At 53.9% G+C, this 22,650-nt stretch overlaps 1 protein-coding gene across 1 annotated transcript; it reads right to left on the bottom strand.

Annotated features, from left to right (window-relative positions):
* Nucleotides 1-385: 385 nt before the first annotated feature.
* On the bottom strand, nucleotides 386-22,506 carry SNRNP200 (small nuclear ribonucleoprotein U5 subunit 200). The gene is made up of 45 exons (XM_059831468.1): nucleotides 22,446-22,506; nucleotides 21,638-21,801; nucleotides 20,660-20,831; nucleotides 20,187-20,379; nucleotides 19,895-19,950; nucleotides 19,183-19,281; nucleotides 18,727-18,879; nucleotides 18,157-18,256; nucleotides 17,831-17,967; nucleotides 16,867-16,950; nucleotides 16,462-16,635; nucleotides 14,492-14,629; nucleotides 14,206-14,361; nucleotides 13,671-13,841; nucleotides 13,212-13,405; nucleotides 12,494-12,617; nucleotides 11,965-12,114; nucleotides 11,669-11,779; nucleotides 10,972-11,103; nucleotides 10,410-10,598; nucleotides 9,677-9,874; nucleotides 9,029-9,181; nucleotides 8,822-8,902; nucleotides 8,427-8,510; nucleotides 7,592-7,698; nucleotides 7,264-7,382; nucleotides 6,841-6,995; nucleotides 6,490-6,679; nucleotides 6,092-6,265; nucleotides 5,301-5,461; nucleotides 4,797-5,024; nucleotides 4,281-4,472; nucleotides 4,021-4,199; nucleotides 3,692-3,843; nucleotides 3,295-3,403; nucleotides 2,988-3,096; nucleotides 2,604-2,793; nucleotides 2,297-2,461; nucleotides 1,926-2,047; nucleotides 1,663-1,806; nucleotides 1,395-1,571; nucleotides 1,147-1,307; nucleotides 974-1,055; nucleotides 784-876; nucleotides 386-666 (listed from the first exon to the last, which is right to left on the bottom strand). Exons 1-45 carry the CDS (start codon nucleotides 22,488-22,490, stop codon nucleotides 523-525), a joined length of 6,411 nt encoding a protein of 2,136 aa, XP_059687451.1. The 5' UTR covers nucleotides 22,491-22,506; the 3' UTR covers nucleotides 386-522.
* Between the last annotated feature and the right edge of the window lie 144 nt (nucleotides 22,507-22,650).

The raw sequence follows: 22,650 nt of genomic DNA, 5'->3' as shown, positions 1-22,650 counted from the left end.
TGCTCCCGGGGGAGCTGGAGGAGGTGGCACGGGAGGATGGGCCCACTGGGGAGCTGGTTTTACGCCTCCCAGTGAAGCGCAGCCCGAGGGGAAGCGTTTAGATCCGCTGGCACCAGCATGGTGTTCCCAGAAACGGCTACGAAGCTAACTCTGCCTTAATTAGTTCTGCTAATGAACTTTTTTGAGCCCCACAATGAAGGCACATAGCCACCGTTGAGTTGGGGGACTGCCTCGGGGTTGCGCCTATTCCCCCCCCTCCTCTTTCCCACCCAGACCCAGCAGCGCAGAGGGCAAGATGGGTCTCAAGATTTATTCCAGCTGCCACAGTCGCTCTTCTGCGCGCAGCTCCTGTCTAAAAAACACTGTACAAAGCATCAACACCTTAAAAAAAAAAAAAAACCAACAGGAAAATACATGGAAACCACACAACGGGAGGCGACGCAAGTGCTACCGCGGCTGGGGTTTGGTGGCTGAACTATGGGGGGGATTCTTGCCAGGAACACAGCCCTTCAGGGACCGTTGTTAGTCGGAGTCGCTGTCGCTTTCCGCCTCCTTCACGTCCACGCTGAACTTGTACTCCTGGTCGCAGCCCATGTATGCGTCGCTCATGAAGTACAGCGTGTAGTTGTGCGTCCCCGTAGCCGGGGCCACGAAATCCAGCTTCACCTACACGGCGAGGAAAAGCTGGCGTTGGGGTGGCGGTGGGGAGACCAGACACCCATCCGCCTTGCCCAAACCGTGCCCGTTTGGGTGCCGGTCACCCCCCTGCCTGTTCCCGCTCACCTTGGCTTTCTGCTGCAGCGTCAACCGCTTGATGGAGATGAGGCTGTTGGATTTGGAGTCGCCGATCACCACCCACCAACCCTCCTCGCGTTTCTGCCGGAGAGGTAAGAGTTAACGGGGCTGGGGGCAGTGGGGGACAATCCCCCCTGCCCACTTCTGCCACCCGAGTCTCACCGGGTTTGGCACATACCTGGGGGAAAAGGGGAGCGATGACAGGCCCGGTGACCTCCTCTTCACGCTCCAGCTGCACCAGCACCACCACAGGCCCCCCGCTGCGCGGAGAGAACCGAAACAGAGGGTCAGGGTGTCCCCCCCAGCACCGGCACAGCACCGAGGGGGCCACGCCACCCCTCCCCGCCTCACCTGCGGATGCTCTCCTTCTCCACCACCTCGTAGGACAGCTCGATGTTGGGGTAACGGTTACAGAAGCGGGCGACGTCAGCAATCTGGGCGTCTGAGAGCTGCAGCAGGGCGTTCCGGTCCTCGTCCTCCATCTCCATGATGTCGAAGACGCTCTCCACTCCCTGCAAGGAAGAAGTTTTCAGCCCTGCGCTGACCTGGGTCTCCTCGGTGGGCAAGGGCAGGACCGTGACGCTTCCCCCCAGCTTTACCTTGTCCGTGCAGCGCTTGATGTGCTCAGAGGTGAAGTGAGGCAGCTGCTTGAGGTAGGAATCCTTCGACCACATGGCCTGCGTCACCATCTGCGCCAGCTCCATGGCGGCCAGCGCGGGGCTGAGCCAGCCGTTGCTGGACAGCACGTCCACGCAGGCCTGGATCAGCCGGATCGCCTGGACACGAGGAATGGGGACAGGTCAGAAGGCAGTGACGCAACGCAGTGACACAGGCAAGGCGGGCGGGTTCCCACCCGCCCCGTCGTACCTTGCTGAGGATTTCCTCAGTGTCCGACTGCAGCTCGGCGCTCAGCTGCATGCGTGACAAGTGAGCCTGCAGCAGGAGGTTGGTCTTGACGTGGGGATCGTTGAATTTGGGGTTGGTCAGCTTGTGGGGAACTTTTTGGGCCAGCTACGGTGAGAAATGATAAACCCATCAGTGCTTTAGCCCTACAGAGCCGAAAACGCAGGCAGCTTCCTTCCCTCGACCCTGCAGGGGTCTGTCCCCAGATCTGACGTGCTGCTACTCACCTGCCGCAGCAGGTTGTCCTCGTGGTGCCTGATGGGGATGTTCTCGTACTCAGCAGCGTTGGAGATGATTTCGATCAGCCCTCGCACCTTGGTCTTGGCATTCAGGGACATGCTGAAAAGCTCTGGGGAAGCCGGAAAGGTAGAGGGGTCAGGGAAAACCAGACAGCATTACACCCCACAGTACAAGAGGTGCCTTCAGGAAGACAACCCGCAGCCTCGTGCTAAAGGACGGAGTTTTACGCACCCGACCACGCACATGGCACCTTCTCTCCATCGCCCACAGCACAGGGAGTGACGCAGAGAGGGGACAGAGAGTAGGAACGCCGGGGCGAGTGCTTGCGTGCGGTACCTGTCCCTTGTGGAACCCTTACCGATGGTGGTGTAGTTGATGTAGTAATAGGCGGCGATCATCCCCAGGTTCAGAGGAGCCACGTCCATCTCATCCTCGATGCTGATGCACTTGGACTGCTCCAGGTCACTGAGGGTCTGTTCCACCAGCTCGGAGAGGTGATCTGAGAGATGCCTGTGGGACACGCCTGTGGGTACAGCAGTGTTGTGGTGGAGCTCAGAAACACCCCAGGACGGAGAAAAGCCACTCTTGCGGAAGCAGAGCCCGCAGGCAGAGGGTCCCCAGTATCCTTCAACCCCATATCCACCAGTGCGGAGCCCTCCGCTCACCTTGCAGGTTGTAGTAGTTTGGATTCTGCGTCATCCTGCGATACAGGAACGTCCAAGTGAGGTAGTCCACCGCATCCTGCTTGTTTTCAATGGTCTTGGTGACGATCTCGGCGTTGAAGTGATCGTGCATGCAGTGATCCAAGTGCGACTCCACCGGCAGGGGCTCATACAGGAATTTCTTGAAGAAATCCTACAGCGGGGCAGGAGTAGAAGGAAGGGGATAAATAAACCCCAGCAACTCCAAAATCCTGGAGCACCTCCCAGGCAGCAGGGCTCTGAGTGAGGGTTATACATCAGTCTGCCCAAAGCTGGCAGAAGAAATCCACGCCCCAGGCAAGAGACAGACATTCACAGGTCAGAAATGGTGCCCTGCTCCTCACCCACCTTCTTGGATCCCTGGCACATGATGACACAACGGCCCTCGTCATCCTGCAGCGGGCGATTAGCGTGGCCCACCATCTGCAGCACATCGTAGATAGGGTAATCCACATACCTGGGACACAGAGACAGAGTTAATGAAGCTCCACGGAAAGCTACCACCGCTCTCCCACGATTCCCAGCCTCTGCCTGGACAGGGATGAAGCCCTTTGGGATTAGGGCCTCGTTCCCTCATGCTCAGCGCAGCCTGAACTAGCAGGGTGGACACGGAGGGAAGCCATGGCTGGTCTTGCCCGCAGCGCAACACACTCACGCGTGGATCTTGCCATTGTAGTACTGCGTGTCCATGATGATCACCAGGTGAGCAGCGATGTTCATACCCCAGCAGAGGCTGCGGGAGGCAACCATCACCTGAACCGCACCTGAAAGGTGCACGGGGAGAGCAGTCAGCACCTCTCTGGGTCACAGAAATTGGAGGGAGAAAGATCTGAGGGTTCTGTGCTCAGGCAGACAGGTCTTGGCATACGGGGGGGTCCAGGAGAGAGGGTGAAGTTTAAGATCGCAGACTTTTTGGTCTCAGGAGGCAGAGAAGTGATACGAGGTTTGGGCAAGCTGTTATCTCCAGTCCAAAGACTGTGGGCACTGCCAAGCTCTGGGGAAAAGGGTTTACGGGTAGATGAAGTGGCGTGTCCCCATCCCACCCCACTCACCGGAGCTGAAAAGCTGCTCCACCACTCGCCGTTCCATGGCGGTCAGCCCCTCGTGCAGGTAGCCCACGCCATTCACGAGCGTCTCCTTCAGAGTGTTGTCATTCAGCTTGTCCAGGTACGGTACCAGATCTTTCTCGGCACAATGCAGGAACCTGCCGGAGAGAGGGGGAGTAAAGAGACCGCTGCCAGGCCCAGCAAGCCTGTCCCTCTTTGATATCACATCAAAGAGACCATTTCCCATCACTAGTTGTCCCTCAGCCCAGCAAAACAGCCAAAAAAACTTGCCCCTGCCTCAGTCAGAGGAAAAACACAGGCCAGGGCACCGTTACCTTTGCCTCTGGACATCCGAGGCGCACGTGGTGAGGATGTTGATGGCTGTGAGCCGTGTCTGTTTGCGAGACGGGACGAAGACGATGACCGGCTTTTTGGGCGAGTGCTTCATGATGGCGTGGTAGACGGGCTTGGCCATGGAGAGCAGGCGAGTCTGTGTGTGGCTGATGTTGAAGCCCTGCAGGGGAAGAGGAGCAGGCAGTGACGCTGTCCGGAGACCAGGCAGAAGGGAAAGGAGATGACGTTGCCCAAACTCTACCTGAATGTGCAGCTCCAGGGGCACGGGGCGGACGTTGGGGTGGAAGTTGAAGGTGGAGGTGGCACTGCAGCCCAGCCAGTGAGCCACGTCCTTGGCGTTGGACAGGGACGAGCTGAGGGCCACGATGCGGATGGGTCGCTCGATTTGGGAGGAGATGTAGCGCATGCGGGAGCAGATGACCTCCAGCACCGGCTGCAGGCGGGAGACAGCAGGTTGTAGCAGGAACAGGAGGGGAACACCAAGCTCTCCACAGCGCATCCGCCTCTCCTGGCTGAGCTCCAAGCACCCTCACCCACGGAGACCCCAGGGGATACCAATCCTGGGCTTCCCAAAGGATATGGCCCTCCTATCCCAGGCCATCCTGCAGCTTGGGGAAACTCCCGGCAGGAAAGGCTGACCTCAGACCAGACATGAGGAGTGAGCAACCATCCATCCCAAAGCAGCTCGACTATTGAGACTAACACGATGACAAGCATCGCTCAAATTAGTAGCGCCCTCCTCCCCTCCCAGACGCACCCCATTTTCGCCCCCGATGAGGTGCACTTCATCCACGATGAAGAGGTTGACGTTCTGGACGTTTTTGCGCTGCTTCCAGCGTCGCGAGAGGATGTCCCATTTCTCAGGAGTGCTGATGATGATGTTCCCTTTGCCCAGCAACTTCAGGTCGGTGCTGGTCTCCCCCGTCAGCAAGACCACCTTCTTATTGAGACGCTCCTGGAACTTTTCGTACCAGTCCAAGAAGACCTGCCAAAAATGCAAGGGAAGCCGTTGTCAACCTCAAATTAGAACAAATCCTACCAAATCCCTGGAGACACACACACGCGCACACAGACATCAGCAGGTCAGTAGTGGGGTGGTGTCTCTTTGCTCCCTCAGAGAGACCACAATTAATTAAAAGACTCTGGAGACATCCTGAGGGACATGACAGCAAAGAAGGGATGAGGAAAAGTGAAACAGGGAATGAGGAAGCAAATCTACGCCGGGGTAAGGCTCCAGTTCTCCCCAGGATGCCGGGCTTACCTGCTCTGCCAGGGCCTCCATGGGGGTGATGTATACGCAGCGTCCCTCCGAGTTCTGGAGCAACATCCTCAGGATGGCAAATTCAGCACAAATGGTCTTTCCACTTCCCGTGGGGGCACCCACAAACACGTTGTCATCGCTGTTATAAACCGTGTTAAACACTGGGGACGGATGGACAACACAGAAGAGAACAGTTTAGCGAGATCTCCACGGATTTCTATCGAAACTCTAAAAACAGGTAGGGAAAACACAGCCCGGACCCAGCCCACACAAGGAGGAGCTACCAAAAAGGCTGTTTAAGAGTTTTAGCCCAGGATCCACTGAGCAAAACAGGCTCTAGTCTGTCACAGTAGCTCCTAAGTGTGAATTCCCTACTCTGGCTAAGCCCAGGCAGAGAAACACAGACAGGGCAGCTTTGGTTCCCTCACAACTCCATTCCTACAAGCAGCACAGATGGAGAAGTTTGGGGCCAGCTGGCTCTGTGAACCTGAGCTGCGGTGTTAGCACAGACACAGCTTCCAGGAGCAAACCTGCTGCTGCTAGAAAGCCTCAGACTGGCTGCTTGATGCACTTGAGGAATATATCAAAGACACTCTGGCCCATGGAGAAAGATTTCAAACCATCAAACCTCTCAGGCTCAGGGAGGTAGAGGGGATACACTATTCGCTACAGAAGTTCCTCACATTACATGAATACACCTCACAAAACCAAGGCTACAGGACTGGGAATACCAAAAGGCCCAGGGCTCGCTGAGAGGCAGTTTGGAGGAGGTCAGCAGAGGCAATACCCACCCTGAGTCTGGATAGGGTTGAAGAAAGGGAACTTGTCCTGGTAGAGGCTCTCGAAGGCACTGTTTCGCAGAGCCGACACGGGGAGCGGCTGCAGATCCAGCAGCTCGGTAGGAGGAGGGTACTTCTCAGGGAGGATCAGGTGGCGGAAGGAAACGGGCAGCTGGGTCTCACAGGCTGTCAGACACACACAAAAAAAAAAACATTTTCATCTCTGAAAGCATTCCAACAGTTTCATCTCTGAGCTCCCTCTGCCAAGAGCATCCCCAGCCCTGCTGTCACTTGGATGTCAGAAGTCTTTCCCCCAGCGCAGCAGTGGGAGAGGGCGTGAACTGCCCCCTCAGACCCCAGGGAGAACCGCTGCTGTATAACCGAGATGCTCCTGGCAGAACAAGACTTACAGAGCCATCGGTCGGAGACCACCCGGATGAAGTACTGCGGGGGCAGCGGCTCAAACACGGGCACAAAGAAGGTGACAAGGTGCTCGTCCTGCGCGTACTTGGCTTTCAGCAGGAAGTACTCGTGGTGCAGGATCACTTCGCTGTCCACATCCTCCACAAGGATCCAGAAAGCTTCGGACGAACCATGTACCTGAGCAAGGGTAGCTGTTACCTTCATATCGGAGTCCGGATCTCCCCCTTCCAGATCTCCAGGAGCTGAACATCAGCCCTCCCACAGCAATCCTGCCCCAGAAGTGCCCTCCTCCCCCCAGCATGGTATTTAGCCCAGTGATATTTAGCTGCACAGCTCACCTTTTCATCCCACTGGAAGTCAGGGGCAATGGTGAGCTCTACTTTGAGGGTGGAGCGGGTAATAGGCTGCAAGTGGACCGAGAGCTCCAGCTTTGGAAACAGATGAACGTATTTGTGGATTGTCTTGCCCATCTTGGGCATTCGGATCAGTTCCCCTGCAACAGAAAGGCACTGCCGTCAGGACAGACGGACAACCGGCTCACCAGCAGCTCCCAAACTGAACAGTATTCATCATCGGTAAGCCAAGCAGCTGGAAGGTGCCAGGGCAAAGCCTCTGCCCTCCTCAGGCTGGACCAAGACCCTCACCAGTTCTGCCCCTTCAATCAGACAGGAACAAGCCCCCCAGTTTCTGGGTCAAAACACGGCAGAGGAGAACAAGGAGGCAGACACTTCTCCCTGCCGCATTTGCCTGTGACTCCGTACCTATTTCGTTATGGTTCAAGTCGTAGAGCCGTTCAAATGGGAAATTCTTCTTCTCGATTTTCTTCACCACTTCTTCAGGCAGTTTCTTGAACTGACGCAAAGGGCACATGGACTGCCACCTGCGAGGACAGCACGGGGTGAGACAAGCAAAGGAACAGAGACCAAGCCTTCAGAGCACCAACGCTCCCCCGGCCAGACACACACGGCAGCTCCTTTACACCCCAACAGGCACAAGCACTCTCTTTCCCAAACTTGCAGACCTAGCCATGCTACGCTGAAGAATCTCATCCAGCCTGAAATCAGAAAATACCTCTGAGATCTCACTTACATCCGTTTGTCAATCATCTTGCAAAGGTTAAGGGTCTTGTCGGTGAGCTGGGCCCAGCCACGGTTCAGGACGATCTCGAAGATGGCACGCATCAGCCGCCCAGCAGACTGAGGGAACAGAGAGCAGCTCTCAGAGCTTGGCTGTGATCATCACATTTAACTCTTCCTTCCTTTCTACCCATTTTCCTGCCCAGCCACATGATAATTGAAGAGTTTGGGTGGGAAGGGACCTTTTAAAGATCATCTAGTCCAACCCTGCTGCCACAGGCAGGGACATCTTTCACTAGATCAGGTTGCTCTGAGCCGTGTCCAACCTGACTTTAAACACTTCCAGGAATGGGGCATCCACAGTTTCTCTCGGCAATGTGCTTCGATGTCTCACCATCCTCATCGTAAAAAAATTCTTCCTTATATCCAACCTAAATCTACCCTCTTTCAGTAAAACCGTTACTCCTCGTGCCATCACTACAGGCCCTGGTAAAAAGTCCTTCCCCATCCTTTTTACAAGCCCCCTTTGAATTATACTTAAAGGCCCTTCGTGCCAAACACCTACAGGTGGAGCAATTACTTGATTCCCAAGTTCCCTTGGGAACTTGGCCTTTGTGGTAGTCCTCTAGTGCTGAATTATTTTGATTACAAATTGGAGACTCCAATGAAGATCTAATTCCCATCCTGACAGGGGTTAGACCTCCTCACTGCTCACAGCTCTGGTTATTTTCAAAGCCATTTATGACCACAAACTAGATTTCCGAGGTGCAAATAGTTGTCCGAGACGTGGCTGGACTGTGCACATCTAAGGGGAAACAGAGAGACCCCAGCCATGTTTCCTCACTCACCTGGGTAACGTACACCATGTCTGCCATGAGAGCAAATCCTTCCAGCTTCAGCTGGGAGATGAAGGCCTGGAGGAGCACGTTGATCTGGGGAAGCAGAACAGAGAGGATCTCAGCGCCCTGCGCACCAGCGCCTGATCCCGGTGGGGTTTGACACATGGCAGGACAGAAGCGATCAACAGGGACCGACTGTCCTACGCCACAGGACAGCACGCTCAACCAGAGACGAAAAGCACCTGCAGCTCTTCGAGCATCAGACAGGGTCCAGGATGTCCCACAGAGGGAAGAGAACAGAAATCCCCCCCAGAGTGGCATTTAACATGACAGCTCTCCCCCAAGGATCGCTGCTCCCCTCAAGACAGGCGGAGAATCCCCTCGAAGGGGCAGGCAGGGCTCACCTTGGCACTGGGCTCCTCTATGCTCTCCTTCACCGGGATGGGAACTCGTTCCAGCAACTTCTGAAGCTCAAGCTTCTCCTCCTGCAGGAAACCAAGGCAGCAGAGATGAGAACAGTCCCTCACAGGGCAAGCTCTGCATCTTCCCCTGCAGCATCAAGACTGATGCCTCAGGGATGTCTCACTCGGGACAGGCGTCTGGCTCCATACCTCCCTCACGGTGATGTTCCTGAACTCCGAGGACAGCGAGAAGACTCGAAACAGCTCAATTTCACTCAGGGTGGGTTTCAGAAGTTGATTATAAGTTTGCATCGTCTCATTGGTGATGTAGTAGTGGCTGGCGATGCGGCCCAGCTCCGTCACCTGCCACAAGGACAACAGCCAGAGTGAAGCAGCAGAAAGACACCTGACTGTTCACGGCACAGACAGAAGATGCTGAACAGGATCTAGGCCGCAGCAGGGGAGACATCTCCAGAGAAGCTCAGCATAAACTCTCAGCCTACAAATCACCCAGGAAAGCTGCTTTACCTGGTACACAATTCCATACATCACAGCCGCCCCTTTCTCATCTCACTGCCTCTGAAGCAATGAAAACGCAACGGGAATGTGAATTTGCTTAGAAGGCAGCAGCAAACCCACAACAGTGACAGACTGAGGGTCAGGTTTTACACCAGCGCTCTCTACGCCAGCAAACAGCTCCCTGGAATCACAGACGTGCACAACAGTAGGTCTGATTGATGCAGCAGCATTCCCTGGGATCCGTACTTAATCAGCAAGATGCCTCTTGCATCCTTTCTCTCAGCCAGAGGATGCTTCCCTCCAGCTCTGCTTGGTCACAGCACCTTTCCCAGGTCTCACCTGGAAGTTCCCCGTCTTCTTGTCGTACTTCACCAGGTTGTTCTTGTCCAACATGAGGGCTGCAGTGTGAACCAGATCCAGTCGGCGCTGGTCCAGCAGCGGATCCCCCTTCAGATCATCGTGGGATATCCCATAGAGAGTGGGGGAGCGCAGCATTCGGATGTACAGGTAGGTATAGCCCAGCCAATTCACTGCATCCTGAGGAAACACCGACGCGCCGTCAGAGCCGACGAACACGCCTCATGGCAAGCAAGGGCGATGCTCCGACTTGGAGCCTGGTGCTCCCAGCACGAGCGTAGGACACAGCAGGCTGAGCCCAGCTGAATCCTGCTGGGTCAACATTAAACCAGAGCTTGGAAGCCCAGCAGTGCCATACACAACTATTCTCCATTACCAGAAAAATATTAAGGAATTGCAAAACAAAAAAAAACCCACCCTCCACGTGCAGACTTTCCCCAGTGTCCTTCTCCATGTGGAGAACTCTGCTCTGAATCACAGAAGCATCTACCCACTTGCCTGACACACCTTACCAGCAGGCAGTTCTCATGGCTGCCCTTCCAGATCTCTTAAAAATTTGCTCCCCAGGCACCAAAGGCTGCAAGTTTCTTTGCTCCCATACAATGATGGCATCTTTCCCCAACAGCAATCATCCTTCAGCCCCTGCAATTCCCACCAGCTCTGTGGGTGCAACAAAGGGCACGTGTACGTGGGGAAAGCAAAGATTTGCACTTGCCTTTGCATTTTGGACGTTGCCGAGCACAGTCTCCGCATTCAGCATGTCTGGGAGCTTCGACACCATCTGACTTTCAATGGGGAGCTGCTGGTTGAGCAGGGACAGGTAATACTGCAGCTCGCCGTGGGATGTGATGAGGATCCCCTCTCCCTTGGTATCATACTGAGGCCTCCCGGCACGTCCCAGCATCTAAGAAACAAGAAGGTGGGGTCAGCAAAACATAAAAGCTTTTAGCTTGGCAATTTCTCCTTGCTGCCATGTCCTGGGGCTTTACTGCTAGATTGCTGAGTCTGCCGTTACTTCTAGTTGGCAGGAGGCACACAGCAGTATCTCAGATGTGTCTGGGCAAGATACTGGGAGAGGAATCATTTCTCCTACTGATCTGCTTCTCCTCTGCCCTCACAGCAGGGCTGTTCCCAGAACAGCTGAGACAGCCTGACAGTAGAGAACAGGGAGCGACTGCACCGAGAAAATACAAAAGCAGACCTCAAACGTGCCTCAGCGGGAAAGGAAAAAAATCCTGCCCCGGGTCCCGGCAGCATCTTTGTTACCAGAACTTCACCTGCAGAATGTCCAGAGCACCCAGCTCGGTCCAGCGCCCCTTCTCAGGGCTGTACACCTGCGTCCCCTTGATGATGACAGTGTGAGCAGGGAGGTTCACACCCCAAGCCAGCGTGGCTGTGGAGACCAGCACCTGCAGGAGCAAAACAGAGATCAAAGCCAGGCAGGAGCCTCTTCTTAGGGAAAAAGAGGATCTAAAATGCTGGTCCTGACATTACAGACACACAAAAGGGACAAAGACTGAAAACTGTGACTGTCTCAACAGCTCAGCAGAGGAAGGTTAGATAAACAGCAAGACCTTTGTCCAAATTTCCCAGCTCGCTGCATGACCCTAGGAAAATCCTTTGCCTTCCATTTATAAATGCAGCCAGGAAATTGGTTGGATGGGGTTTCGCCAAAGTGGCAACTGTGGAGGAGACAGCCTGCTCTGGGACAGACCTCTAGCTTTAAACACTCAGCTAGGCCTAGGGGAGAAGTTTTTGCCCTCTCCACTCCTGGCCATGTGCTTTTAGTTTCTCTTCTTTACACAAAAATCAAGGCTGCCTTCATCAGGCACCAGCTTCAGCAGAGCGGGATGGGGGTTGGCTACGCTTGATCCTCTCGATTTTGCCCAAAGGGCTGTTGGAAAACATGGCTCAACATTTCTTGTGAAGTACCTACCCCAAACACAGTAATTCCTCCTGGGAAGCGAGGCTCACCTGAATGTGCTTGTCAGCAAACAGATCCTCCACCAGCGTCCGGTCCACTCGCGTCATTCCGGCATGGTGAATGGCGAAGCCGTAAGGAAGAAGGTCCTTCAGCTCCAGGTTCTGCAGCAGAAACACAAGCAGCTCTAGGTTTTCTATCCAAGCTGAGTAACACCAGGCAGAAAAGAAGCCACAGAAGGTAGCGCGTATCCTAGAGGAAAGGCTGCGAAACTGCACCAAACTGGCAGCATCTTTGCAGCTGCGTTCCTGCTACTGCTGCGTCAGAACAGCCCCGGCCAGGCAGTTACCTTGCACTGCTCAGCTTCGGTCCTCAGGACCTCGGTGGAGGCTGAGCCCTCCCGCAAGAAGAGGCCCAGGGTATCTTTCTCCAGGCACATGTCCCTGATGGCTCGCGCAGTCTTCCCGGTCTCCTTCCTGGAGTGAACGAACACCAGCACCTGTTAAACAAGCAGAGAGAAGAATCACTATGGCTGCAGCTGGCAAAGATGCTTGACCCAACCTGTTCCTGCTGTTCAGGGTGGAAAGAGATCTAGAATTAGTCCAGATGCCCTGTGAAGCACACACAGAGCTCCTGATCTAATAGGGCAGCATCACAAAAACTCCCTCATCCTAAAAGGACAGGTCATGCGTTAATCAGACAGCTGGCAAAAACAGCAAACCTGTGTTCCTTCCTCTCTCAGCTGCCATCGACCACCCAAACCTACCCTCTTCTCCACCACAGCGTTTCTGCAGCGACAGCAACTTGAAAGAGTCTCACCAGCAACAGACAAGAACCAGAGTTAAGTGTGTCTGGAACAATAAAATAAAGTATCAAACCTGGTTCTTTCCAGCATGTTCCATAATCTTCTCATAAACAATCTCATTCATTATCTGGAAGCGTTTGATTGCTTTCTTCTCTGTAATACCCACATAGGTCTGCTCTAGGGGCACTGGTCGGAAGCTGTAAGGAAAAAGAAACAGTCCATAAAAGAGCAGAAAAATTGAGAAACCCCAATACGAAGGTCCTGCCAAAAGGCATCCTGTATTTTGTGCTACCAAGTTCAATACACTTCCTTTGTGCCTCAGTTTACTCAGAGGTTTGATGGCTCCAGTTCTGCCCAGTTAGATTAAACAGTAGGGGACAGTAAGATGTACTCCTACTTCCTGGAATCCCTTTGCTACGCACACACTCAGGGAGCAAAAATGGTGTTTCAGGAACTACCGCAATCCTATTTTAGGCTTCCTTCAAACGGCTTCTGCAGCACAGAGGTACAGCAGAGTTTATCTGCCTTCTCCAAAGCACCTTCTTGCAAGTTCGACAATGCAGAAACCCTGGCACGCATTTTGAGGCTGTATTTAACTGCTCTAGTCCTGAACATGCATTTACCGGCACATCTAAGAGCAAATAAATGCATGTTGAGAGTAGGCTGAAGGCCCGGTGAGACCCATCTGACAGCTAAATACTCAAGTGCCTCCGCAGGAGGCAGGTCTTTCCCAGCTCTCAACAGCTACCCACCGTCTGATCGTAAAGATCTCTCCCGGCTTTCCACAGTACCTGTTATCAAAATAGAACAAGCCTTTGGCCGGGTCCACTCTCAGGAACGTAGCCACGTCCTCATAGTTGGGGAGGGTGGCACTCAAGCCCACGAGCCTCACGTCCTCCTGAGTCATCTCGATGTTACGGATGGCTCTGGCTACCAAAGACTCCAGGACGGGTCCTCGGTCATCATGCAGTAGGTGTATCTCATCCTAAAGAGAGGAAACAGGAACAGAGTTATCCCCGCTCCAAACCGGCTCTATTAACCCAGTTTTGTTTTAGTTTCTTAGCAGACCCGCTTGCGTGGATTGAAGCACGCTCATCCCACAGCTCAAAACCCGAGTCTCTCCACAACCAAGCACCAGAGACATCTTCAACCACTAACGCACGTACAGGAACCACAATGCCAAATGACCCAGTGCCCATCATTGCCCCCCTCCTCCACGCCAGGGTTTTGCAGGCACTGGTGCTGCTCACCAGGATGACCAGCCGCACCAGCTGGGTATAGGTACGTTCTCCTCCCTTGCGGGTGATGATATCCCACTTCTCCGGGGTGCAGACGATGATCTGGGTAGCGCTGATTTCCTCCTTGCACAGCTGGTGATCCCCTGTCAGCTCAGCCACGTTGATGCCGTAAGTTGCCAGGCGCTAGGAGGAAGCCCACAGGCGGTTAAGCTGGATAAACACACGTTCCCCGGGGCAGCGTTAGAGCAGCGCAGCCCTGAGACGCTCGCAGACAGTTTCATACTTGTCCCACTACAGCGCTGGAAGAAATGCGTGGGTTTCATAGCCCACAGTGACATCCAAAGCCCGTATCAACACACACTCAGAGCCCAGTGAGCGCAGATTACATGAACAGAGATTAAAGGCAAAACCCAAACTCATCCTCTGCCAACAAGCTTCTGCCAGAGCTTATATGCTTCTGTAACCATAATATAAGGAAGCCACCGCAATAAAGCTCATCTTCCCCAACCTACAGTTCAAGTAGGGGCAGGACCAAACCTCTCCTTACCTTTCCGAAGCTGCCCACCATCTCCTGCACCAAGGACCTCATAGGCGCGATGTAGATAATCTTGAAATCATCCACGTTGATCGTTCCGTCGATATTAATGTGTTTCCCTATTTCTCGCAACATGCACATGAGCGCCACATTCGTCTTCCCAGCACCCTAGAACGCAAGCAGAACCAGTCCCATCAAATCCGTGTCTTCTCCAGGGTAAAGGTTCGCCCTTTTCTGCACAAACTGATCATCCTTCTGGATTCCCCATCACAGAGGACCCAAATATCAGGATCCTTACCGTGGGAGCACACAGCAGCAAGTTCTCATCCGACTCCAGCGCAGCGCGGTAAAGTTTGCTCTGAATACGGTTCAGGGTTTTAAACCCCTCAAATCCAGCTTGGGCATATTTGGGCAACTTTTCCACAGAAACCAGTTGCTGAAAAGGAAAAACATCAAGCTCAAGGCCTTTGTTTCAGTACCTCGCAGGCTGCAGGGCATATGTGAGAGCTCAGAGACGTCCTGGGGAGTAGCAGGGTCATGTTGTCTCCAGATGGCCAAAGAGAGGCCCTGTGCCCAGGGATTGCGGAGCAGGTTAGGAGGAGATCAAACGAGGCTCATTAGCCGGCCCCGTGCACTCCAACGAGTACAAGTTATAGTTGGCTACACCATCAGAAAAGCAAATCCCCACCATGTTCTCGTGATGGGACAGATCAGACCACATTTCCGCTGCCAGCACTGATCAAAAGAGGCAATTTGTCACAAGGCACACCATGAATCAGTCGGATCTCTGGCCCACGCTGCACATCACAGCAAGGAGGGAGCAAAAGCAGAGCCGAGGGCTCAGCAGAGCAGCTAAACGAGGCAGGGGAGCCCTGAGACAGAAACCACCAGCACAGGATACACACTCCAGAAGCGAGAAACTAGAAATCAGGAACCCTTTTCAGACACGTGAAATCTATTAGCTTAAAATAACAGTTCTTCAAGAAATCTGAGAGAGCGTCACAGCCACATCAAAGCCTGTTGAGTCCCAGGAAGTATCTGTCACGATATTAGCAACAACTTATAGAGTCATAGAATGGTTTGGGTTGGAAGGGACCTTTCAAGGTCATCTAGTCCAACCCCCTTGCCATAAGCAGGGACATCTTCCACTAGATCAGGTTGCTCAGAGCCCCGTCCAACCTGACCTGGAATGTTTCCAGGGATGGGGCATCGACCACCTCCCTGGGCAACCTCTGCCAGTGTCTCACCACCTCATCGTAAAAAATGTCTTCCTTCTATCTAATCTCAATCCCCCCTCTTTTAGTTTAAAACCATTACCCCTTGTTCTATGGCTACAGGCCCTGCTAAAAAGTCTGTCCCCATCTTTCTTACAGTCCCCCTTTAAGTACTGAAAGGCCACAATAAGGTTTCCTCAGAGCCTTCTCTTCTCCAAGCTGAACAACCCCAACTCTCTTAGCCTGTCTTCACAGGAGAGGTCCTCCAGACCTCTGATCATCCCCGTGGCCTCCTCTGGACCTGCTCCAACAGGTCCATGTCTTCCCTGTGCTGGGGACCCCAGAGCTGGACATGGTGCTTCAGGTGGGGTCTCACCAGAGCGGAACAGAGGGGGAGAATCCCCTCCCTCGACCTGCTGGCCACACTTCTTTGGATGCAGCCTAGGATACGGCTGGCTTTCAGGGCTGCGAGCGCACAGTGCCAGTTCGTGTCCAGCTTCTCACTCCCCAGTACCCCCAAGTCCTTCTCCATCCCTTCATCCCCCAGCCTGTACTGATACCAGGGTTGCCCCGACCCAGGTGCAGGACCTTGCACTTGGCCTTGTTGAACCTCATGAGGTTCCCATGGGCCCACTTCTCCAGCTTGTCCAGGTCCCTCTGGATGGCATCCTGTCCCTCGGGAGCATCAACCGCACCACTCAGCTTGGGGTCATCTCTAAACTTGCTAAGGGTGCACTCGGTCTCACTGTCTGTGTCACTGATGAAGATATTAAACAGTACTGGTCCCAGCATGGACCCCTGAGGGACACCACTCCTCACTGATCTCCCATCTGCACATCAAGCTGTTCCCCACTACTCTCTGGATGTGACTGTCCAGTCAATTCCTCACCCACCAAACAGTCCATCCATTAAATCCATCTCTCTCCAATCTAGAGAAAAGGATGCCATGGGGGACCGTGACAAAGGCCTTACAGAAGTCCAGACAGATGACATCAGTCATCTGGTCACTCAACACACCTGGTGCTAAATAAGGGGGACCGAGCGTGTCACCTACCTCTTCGGAGCCAAAAGGCTTTGGCTTCAGGGCCGGCACGTGCACCTCCTCGTAGCCCTTGCGCTGTCTGCGGAAGGAGCCGTCAGGGAGCTGGCATCGCTTGTTGGCCATGAAGTGACTACCTTGGGCAAACACCAGATCCTCCAAGTCCAGCACCTGCCGGGGAGCCAGCGCCTGGAAACAGCAACGGGAAAGGAGCAAGGATTAGAGAACAACCCTCTCCTGCCATTTTCACCCTGGGACCAAAGGAAGAGCAACTGCATCCAACCAGCACGCGCCTCTTTAGCGCATCGGGGCTTATTCTTGGTATCTTCCTGCCCACGCCACTTCAAATACTCTTTTTGCACTTCCTGAGGATGCTTGTCAGAAGGGCTAGCAGCAACAGATGACTTCAAAGAGTTTTACCTCTCCTCCTTGGTCCAGATCCATGGTCTCCAAGTCAGTATCCATCCGGGACTGACGAACACGCTCCCGGCGAGAGCGTTCCTCCTGTGCGAAGAGATGAGAATTCAGCCCCAGGGAAGAGCTAACATGCTTCCTCCGACGACTGCCATGCTCTCCTGTCACACATGGCTTTGAGTTTGTACAACCAGAGCGCCAGGCGCCACGATTTCTTTCAAGCACAGGCATTCATGTAACCAGAGCCAATAATTTTTGGCAGTAGAAACCAGTGCCCCCCAAGGCCAGGACATAAACTTGCCTTCCAGGAGAGCAGATGAAAGGAAGCAGGGAGTAAAGACACACAAACCTGCAGTGCCCCAGCAAAAGCCCAGCCTGCTGCACGCCAGCAGCGCTCCTCAAACACAGAGATGCCAAACTGGCCCCTCACATCAACATAACCAGGGTTTTTTCTTGCAACCAAGCAGGAATATGGTATTAATCCCCAAAAAACCAACCCCCAACCAGTCACAGAACTGCTGTCATCCAAAGGCCAACCAGAGCTAATCCCGCATGCCAATAAACCTGCTGAGTGTCACATTCCAGCCCCCGGTAATGAGGAGCTGATCAGAGGTGACCAGGGTGTTTTATTGCGGTGAGCCTCGCATCAAGGAGGCCCAGAGATGAAATGGTGTTGTTTCAAGATGCTTAAAACCAAATGTTAAATGTGAAACTTGCAGATATTGACATTTTCTTGGAAAAGCAGACATCTGAGTGACTCAAGAATAAGAAGTGGTAAATATATCGCCTTCTCAGCTGAGTCTCAGCCGTCACCTAAGCAACGTTTCCTATGGTTTCAAGATCCCAGCTGAGTCAGCAGGCTGCTTTCTCACAAACAGCAAACAAAACACAGCCCAACGATGACCGCAGACAGCAGCAAGGATCCCACGATTCCTCCTCTCATCCTGCCTGAGGTTTCCTCTAGCCTTACCCGGATGAGATCCTCCTTCTCTGTCTCGTGCAGCTGATACAAGAACTTCGACAGCTCAGGATCCGCTTCCATCTTCCCCATTATCCTTTCTTTTTCAGCTTCACTTTGTGCACTGGCCAGCAAAGTGCAGTACAGGACTGGTGGAAAGAAAATTGAGGGATAGCAGACGGGTTTAAGGGTTGAACAAAAAGAAGGGAGCAAATAACAAGGGCCCAAGCTTCACAAAACAACACTGACGGCAGCTCAAAAGCCTCAGGTTGTGCTAGAATCATGTGAGGACAGCAGGGAAACAGCAAGGCGGGGCGGTTAAAGGGAACGCCACTCACTCATCATCCGGTGCTGCCGCAGGACTTTAATGAAGTCGAAGGTGTTAAAGCCCAGGAGCAGAACAAGCTGGTTCTCACATTCCCGGTCATCGCTTGCAGTCTGGGAGGAGAAAAAAAACAAGGAACGACGGGTTACCTCTGTGCCCAACAGCACAAGAATCCCTGCTTCATACAGAACTGAACTCAAGTGGAGCTAAACAGCAGCTACACGCAAGACTAGGCACCCGATTCAGACAGCAGATAAAAATCCCATCCTCTCTGACTCCCCTTCTTCCCCAGCGAGTCACCAAGCCCAGCGCACACGAGCATCATCAGGGAAACAGACCTGACTTATGATGATCTCCCAACAAACGCTGACAACCATCTTCCCCTTAGAAGAAGATTTCTGTGACTTAAGACTAGGCCCAGCCTAGTCCAGCATTCATCTATCTTGTTGGCAAACATGGCACATCCACAATTGCATTTAATTTGAAGAAATGTAAGTAACGAGTTGTTGGGGCAAATTCCTATCTCCCAGACAGAGAAGTATTCTAAGATGGCTGCAATCCTGCAGATTAAGTGGCCGCTGACCTTCAAGATCTCCAGCACTTCATCCGCCTTCTTCTGGGAAACAATGGCATCATCGTAGAAGCGGCTCAGCTGCCGCTGGAGCCAAAAGGCGTCAATGTCTCGAGGATGCAGGTCCTTCTTCTTCGAACTCATCAGCTCACCTGATGCCACAAGCTTAGGAAAAACCCACAAAAGTTATTTTCTTGGGAGAGGAAAGCAGGCACGCGACCTTTGTGTTGTGGAGCGAGAGTTTGGGGCCTCTCTCTACCCTGGCAGAGGAGCAGAGAACCAGCAGATGCAACTGTGCAGCTGCTAAACCTGTTAATTTTATTATCGTTCATTTTGGCCTCCATCAGACAACAGCTTCAAGGCTCTCCACCCACAAATGACCTTAACTCCATCCACAGACCAACCAGATCAATGACCCTCCTCCAGACGACCCCAAAACCACGTTTCACGTGTTCCTCGGTGACTCACATTGGCTGAGAGAGTGCAACGGACAACGGCTTCATCTCCCTCCATGTCATCGTCGGACGCCTCGTCACGCACTTCGCCATAAATGTCCTCATCGCCTTCCTGTTGAAAGAGGAGTTCCGGTAAGCCGCTTTTGCAAACATCAAAGAGAAGCTTTTCCTCAACGGAAATTAATAATCTGGCGACCCACTCCTGAGGGGAAACAGCCTGCCCTGTGCTTTTAACAGGAACATAACGCTGCTGTTCAGGTAAAGGACCACGTGATAAGATTATTTCTACTCTCTACAGAGAGGTTTTGCCAGCGACTCCTCCAACAATCTCATATTTGTCTCTCTTATTTTCTCAGCCTCTTCCAAAAAACAATTCCAGGGAGCGTTTCTATGAAACACTTCCAAGCAGCGTGTTTGAACGTCTCTCTTCCTCCCGATCTGTCAAGTTCCCCCACGAGATCTAAATTTCACCATCTGTCTTCCATCGTACTGACTCATGACAAGCCTTGGATTAGCACGATAATCAACAACTCCTCCCCAAGCCAGGAAGCGGCATCTAAAATAATCCTGCTTCTCCTTCCTGGCAGAGACATCCCAGCCCGAGCCAATACCCACTTCCCAATGTGACCGAGTAAAATGGGACAAATGCGGTCCCAGCGGAGCGGCTCGGAGCAAGGGGACAGGGCACTGACTCTGCTGTCGCCCTGCAGCCTCTCATCTCGTACCTCCTCATCCGACTCGAACTGCACATTCACCCCGTATGTCTCATCAATATTGTCATCTGCAAGGGAGAGCGGAGTTAATTCATCGGAAAATCTGGGCACCACATGCAAGGTTGACAGATCCACACACCCGCCCACACCTCTGCGCATCCAAAAGATGAAAAGAACGTGGTTTTGGGGCTTGAAAACTGTCCAAACATTTTTCTGGCTTCTTTGTGTGCAAACACTACCCCAGAGTAAGGCTGGGTTTGGCACCCGTAACCCGACTTTCTGCCAGCCCAACGCCTTCCCGTACCCATGTTCTGGATTTCCTTGTCTCCGCCATAATCTGTGATCTTCTTCCCCAGGTTCACCAGCACATGGTAGCGGGTATCATCCGTCTGCCCCAGCAGCAGATCGATCTCCTTCCGCCTCTCCTTATCGCGCAGCTTCTCGTTTTTCAGTACTGCCAGGACCTCGTCGGCGGCTCCGCAGAGGATATCACGCGGCTGCGAAAGGAATAACGCGTCACACAGAGAAGAAATTCGCTATGTGAAGGGCATGGGGTTGGTCCCTCCTATTTCTGGACCTTCATATAGGCACCAAAAGGCCACCCCCCCAACAAAAACGCGATCACAACATCCCCGAGCCCAAAAGCCAGCACCGACGGAGCGAAGCCATCCCACAGGATTACAGGGAAGGATTAAAACATCCAAGGGCTGGATCTTACAGGCTGTGAATCCTCTGTCCAGAGCAGGGACCCCGGTGCTGATGCGTCCCCATCCTCACCTGGTCCCCAAGAGCCGCCTGGATGAAGCTCAGCAACACCTCGTAGGTCTCGCGGGTCTCCTTGGTTTTGGGTTTGTAGATGATGCCCACCATCTCATCGATGCCCTCGGAGAGCAGGGTGTAACCCTTCATCTTGTTGATGTCGTGCCTGTCCTCGTCACGCTTCCTTCTCCTGGAAAGAGGGGCAGGGAGGAGAGCGCCTGGGTCAGCCCCACGGCAGAGCCCTGCTCCTGCTATTTCAAGTACAGCTAGTCTCTTATTTGAAGAATAAAGGAGAAAAATAGGTACTTTTTAATTTTTCACTTCAATTTTAGTTTCTTAGCATCAAGCAAGCGACTCCAAACGAAAAAAACGTCTCTGCATCTTCCAAGTTGGTGTTTTTTAGTCTGCAGCCCTGTGCTCACGCCACTAGAACACTTTCTGCTACAAAATATTCCCAACACCACAGAATCACTAAGGTTGGAAAAGCCCTGTAAGATCATCCAGCCCAACCACCACCCCAACCCCACCATGGCCACTAAACCATGTCCCGCAGTGCCACGTCCACACGGTCCTTGAACCCCTCCAGGGATGGTGACTCCACCACCTCCCTGGGCAGCCTCTGCCAGCGTCTGACAACCCTTTTGGTGAAGAAATTTTCCCCAATATCCAGCCTGAACCTCCCCTGGCACAACTTGAGGCCATTCCCTCTCGTCCTGTCACTAGTGACATGGGAGAAGAGACCAACACCCCCCTCCCCACAACCCCCTTTCAGGCAGTTGCAGAGAGCGATGAGGTCTCCCCTCAGCCCCCTCTTCTCCAGACTGAACACCCCCAGCTCCCTCAGCCGCTCCATTCTACCCCATTTTAGCACTAAACCAAACCAAGGCTGCGTTATTCAAAGACAAGAATGAAAAACTAATTGCCCAGAGCATTTTTCACGCAAATACGGTTCTCAGTCAGGCCTCTGCACCCTCTCGGCTCTGGGCTCGCACTCACTTTGCGCGTCTCTCCTCCTGCATCTGGGGTTTGGTTCTCTGGGCCTTGTCCCCCATGCGGGTCCCCTCCAGTTTGCCCACCAAGGACAGGACCTCCCCCGTCGGCTCATCCCGCCGGGTCCGGTCGATCAGCGAGCGGTCGGCTTGGAGGACGAGGTTGGAGTTCTGGGAGAAGAAAGAAGAGGGGCTGACGGGGGTCCGGGAGGAGCTAAGGCAGCCCCCGCCGTGGGGGTGATTGGAGCCGTGGGGCTGATCGAGGACGTGGGGCCCCACACGGGACCCACAGCAAACCACGGCAGGTCTGCTACAGCCACAGGCGCGCGATTCCTTTTAAGCGAACACGCTCCACCTTGTTCGAGACACAAATAATTCGCATTTTAATTAACCGGGGCATTATTTAACCCCCCCACCCCACCAGGCGCGGGTTTAGACTTTAAGTTGGGTCTGAGCCACTCGGCCCCATCCTGGGGCTCGTTTCAGCCGGGAAAACCGGCACGCTCCTCGCCCGGGGGCTCGGTTACCTCTCGGTGCGCGGGAAATCCCGCTCTAACGGCGAAAAGTCTGGAAAAACCCTTAAAAGAGGGGTTTAGTCCTCAGAACCGCCCCCCCGGGCCTGATAAAGGGCCGTTACACCGAGCACTCCTCAGGCAGGCCGCTTTCGCGGGGAGAACCGGGGCCGCCACAGCCCAGGGTAGATTTAGTGGCACCCCCTGGGTTAACGGCACCGGGGAAGCGGAGGGCACCGGAGAAGGGCCGGTACCGGGCCGGTGAGGCGAGGGCGGCCCAGGGGCCTGTGGGGCCGCACTCACCGCCTTGTATTCGTACTGCAGGCTCCGCGCGGTCACGTCCGCCATGGTACCGCCGGGCTGGAGGCCGCACCGCCGCGGCGCACCGGATTAGGCCGCGGAAGGGAACTTCCGGGGTAACCGGAAGTAGGTGCCGTCCCCGCGGCGACCGCGACCCGGAAGCGCTTCCGCGTGGGGCCCTCGCTCGGCGCCCCGGGCTGCCTCTCCC

This window comes from Gavia stellata, chromosome 31, assembly GCF_030936135.1.
Source record: "Gavia stellata isolate bGavSte3 chromosome 31, bGavSte3.hap2, whole genome shotgun sequence".
Lineage (NCBI taxonomy): Eukaryota > Metazoa > Chordata > Aves > Gaviiformes > Gaviidae > Gavia > Gavia stellata.
This window is presented reverse-complemented; position numbering and strand designations above follow the sequence as displayed.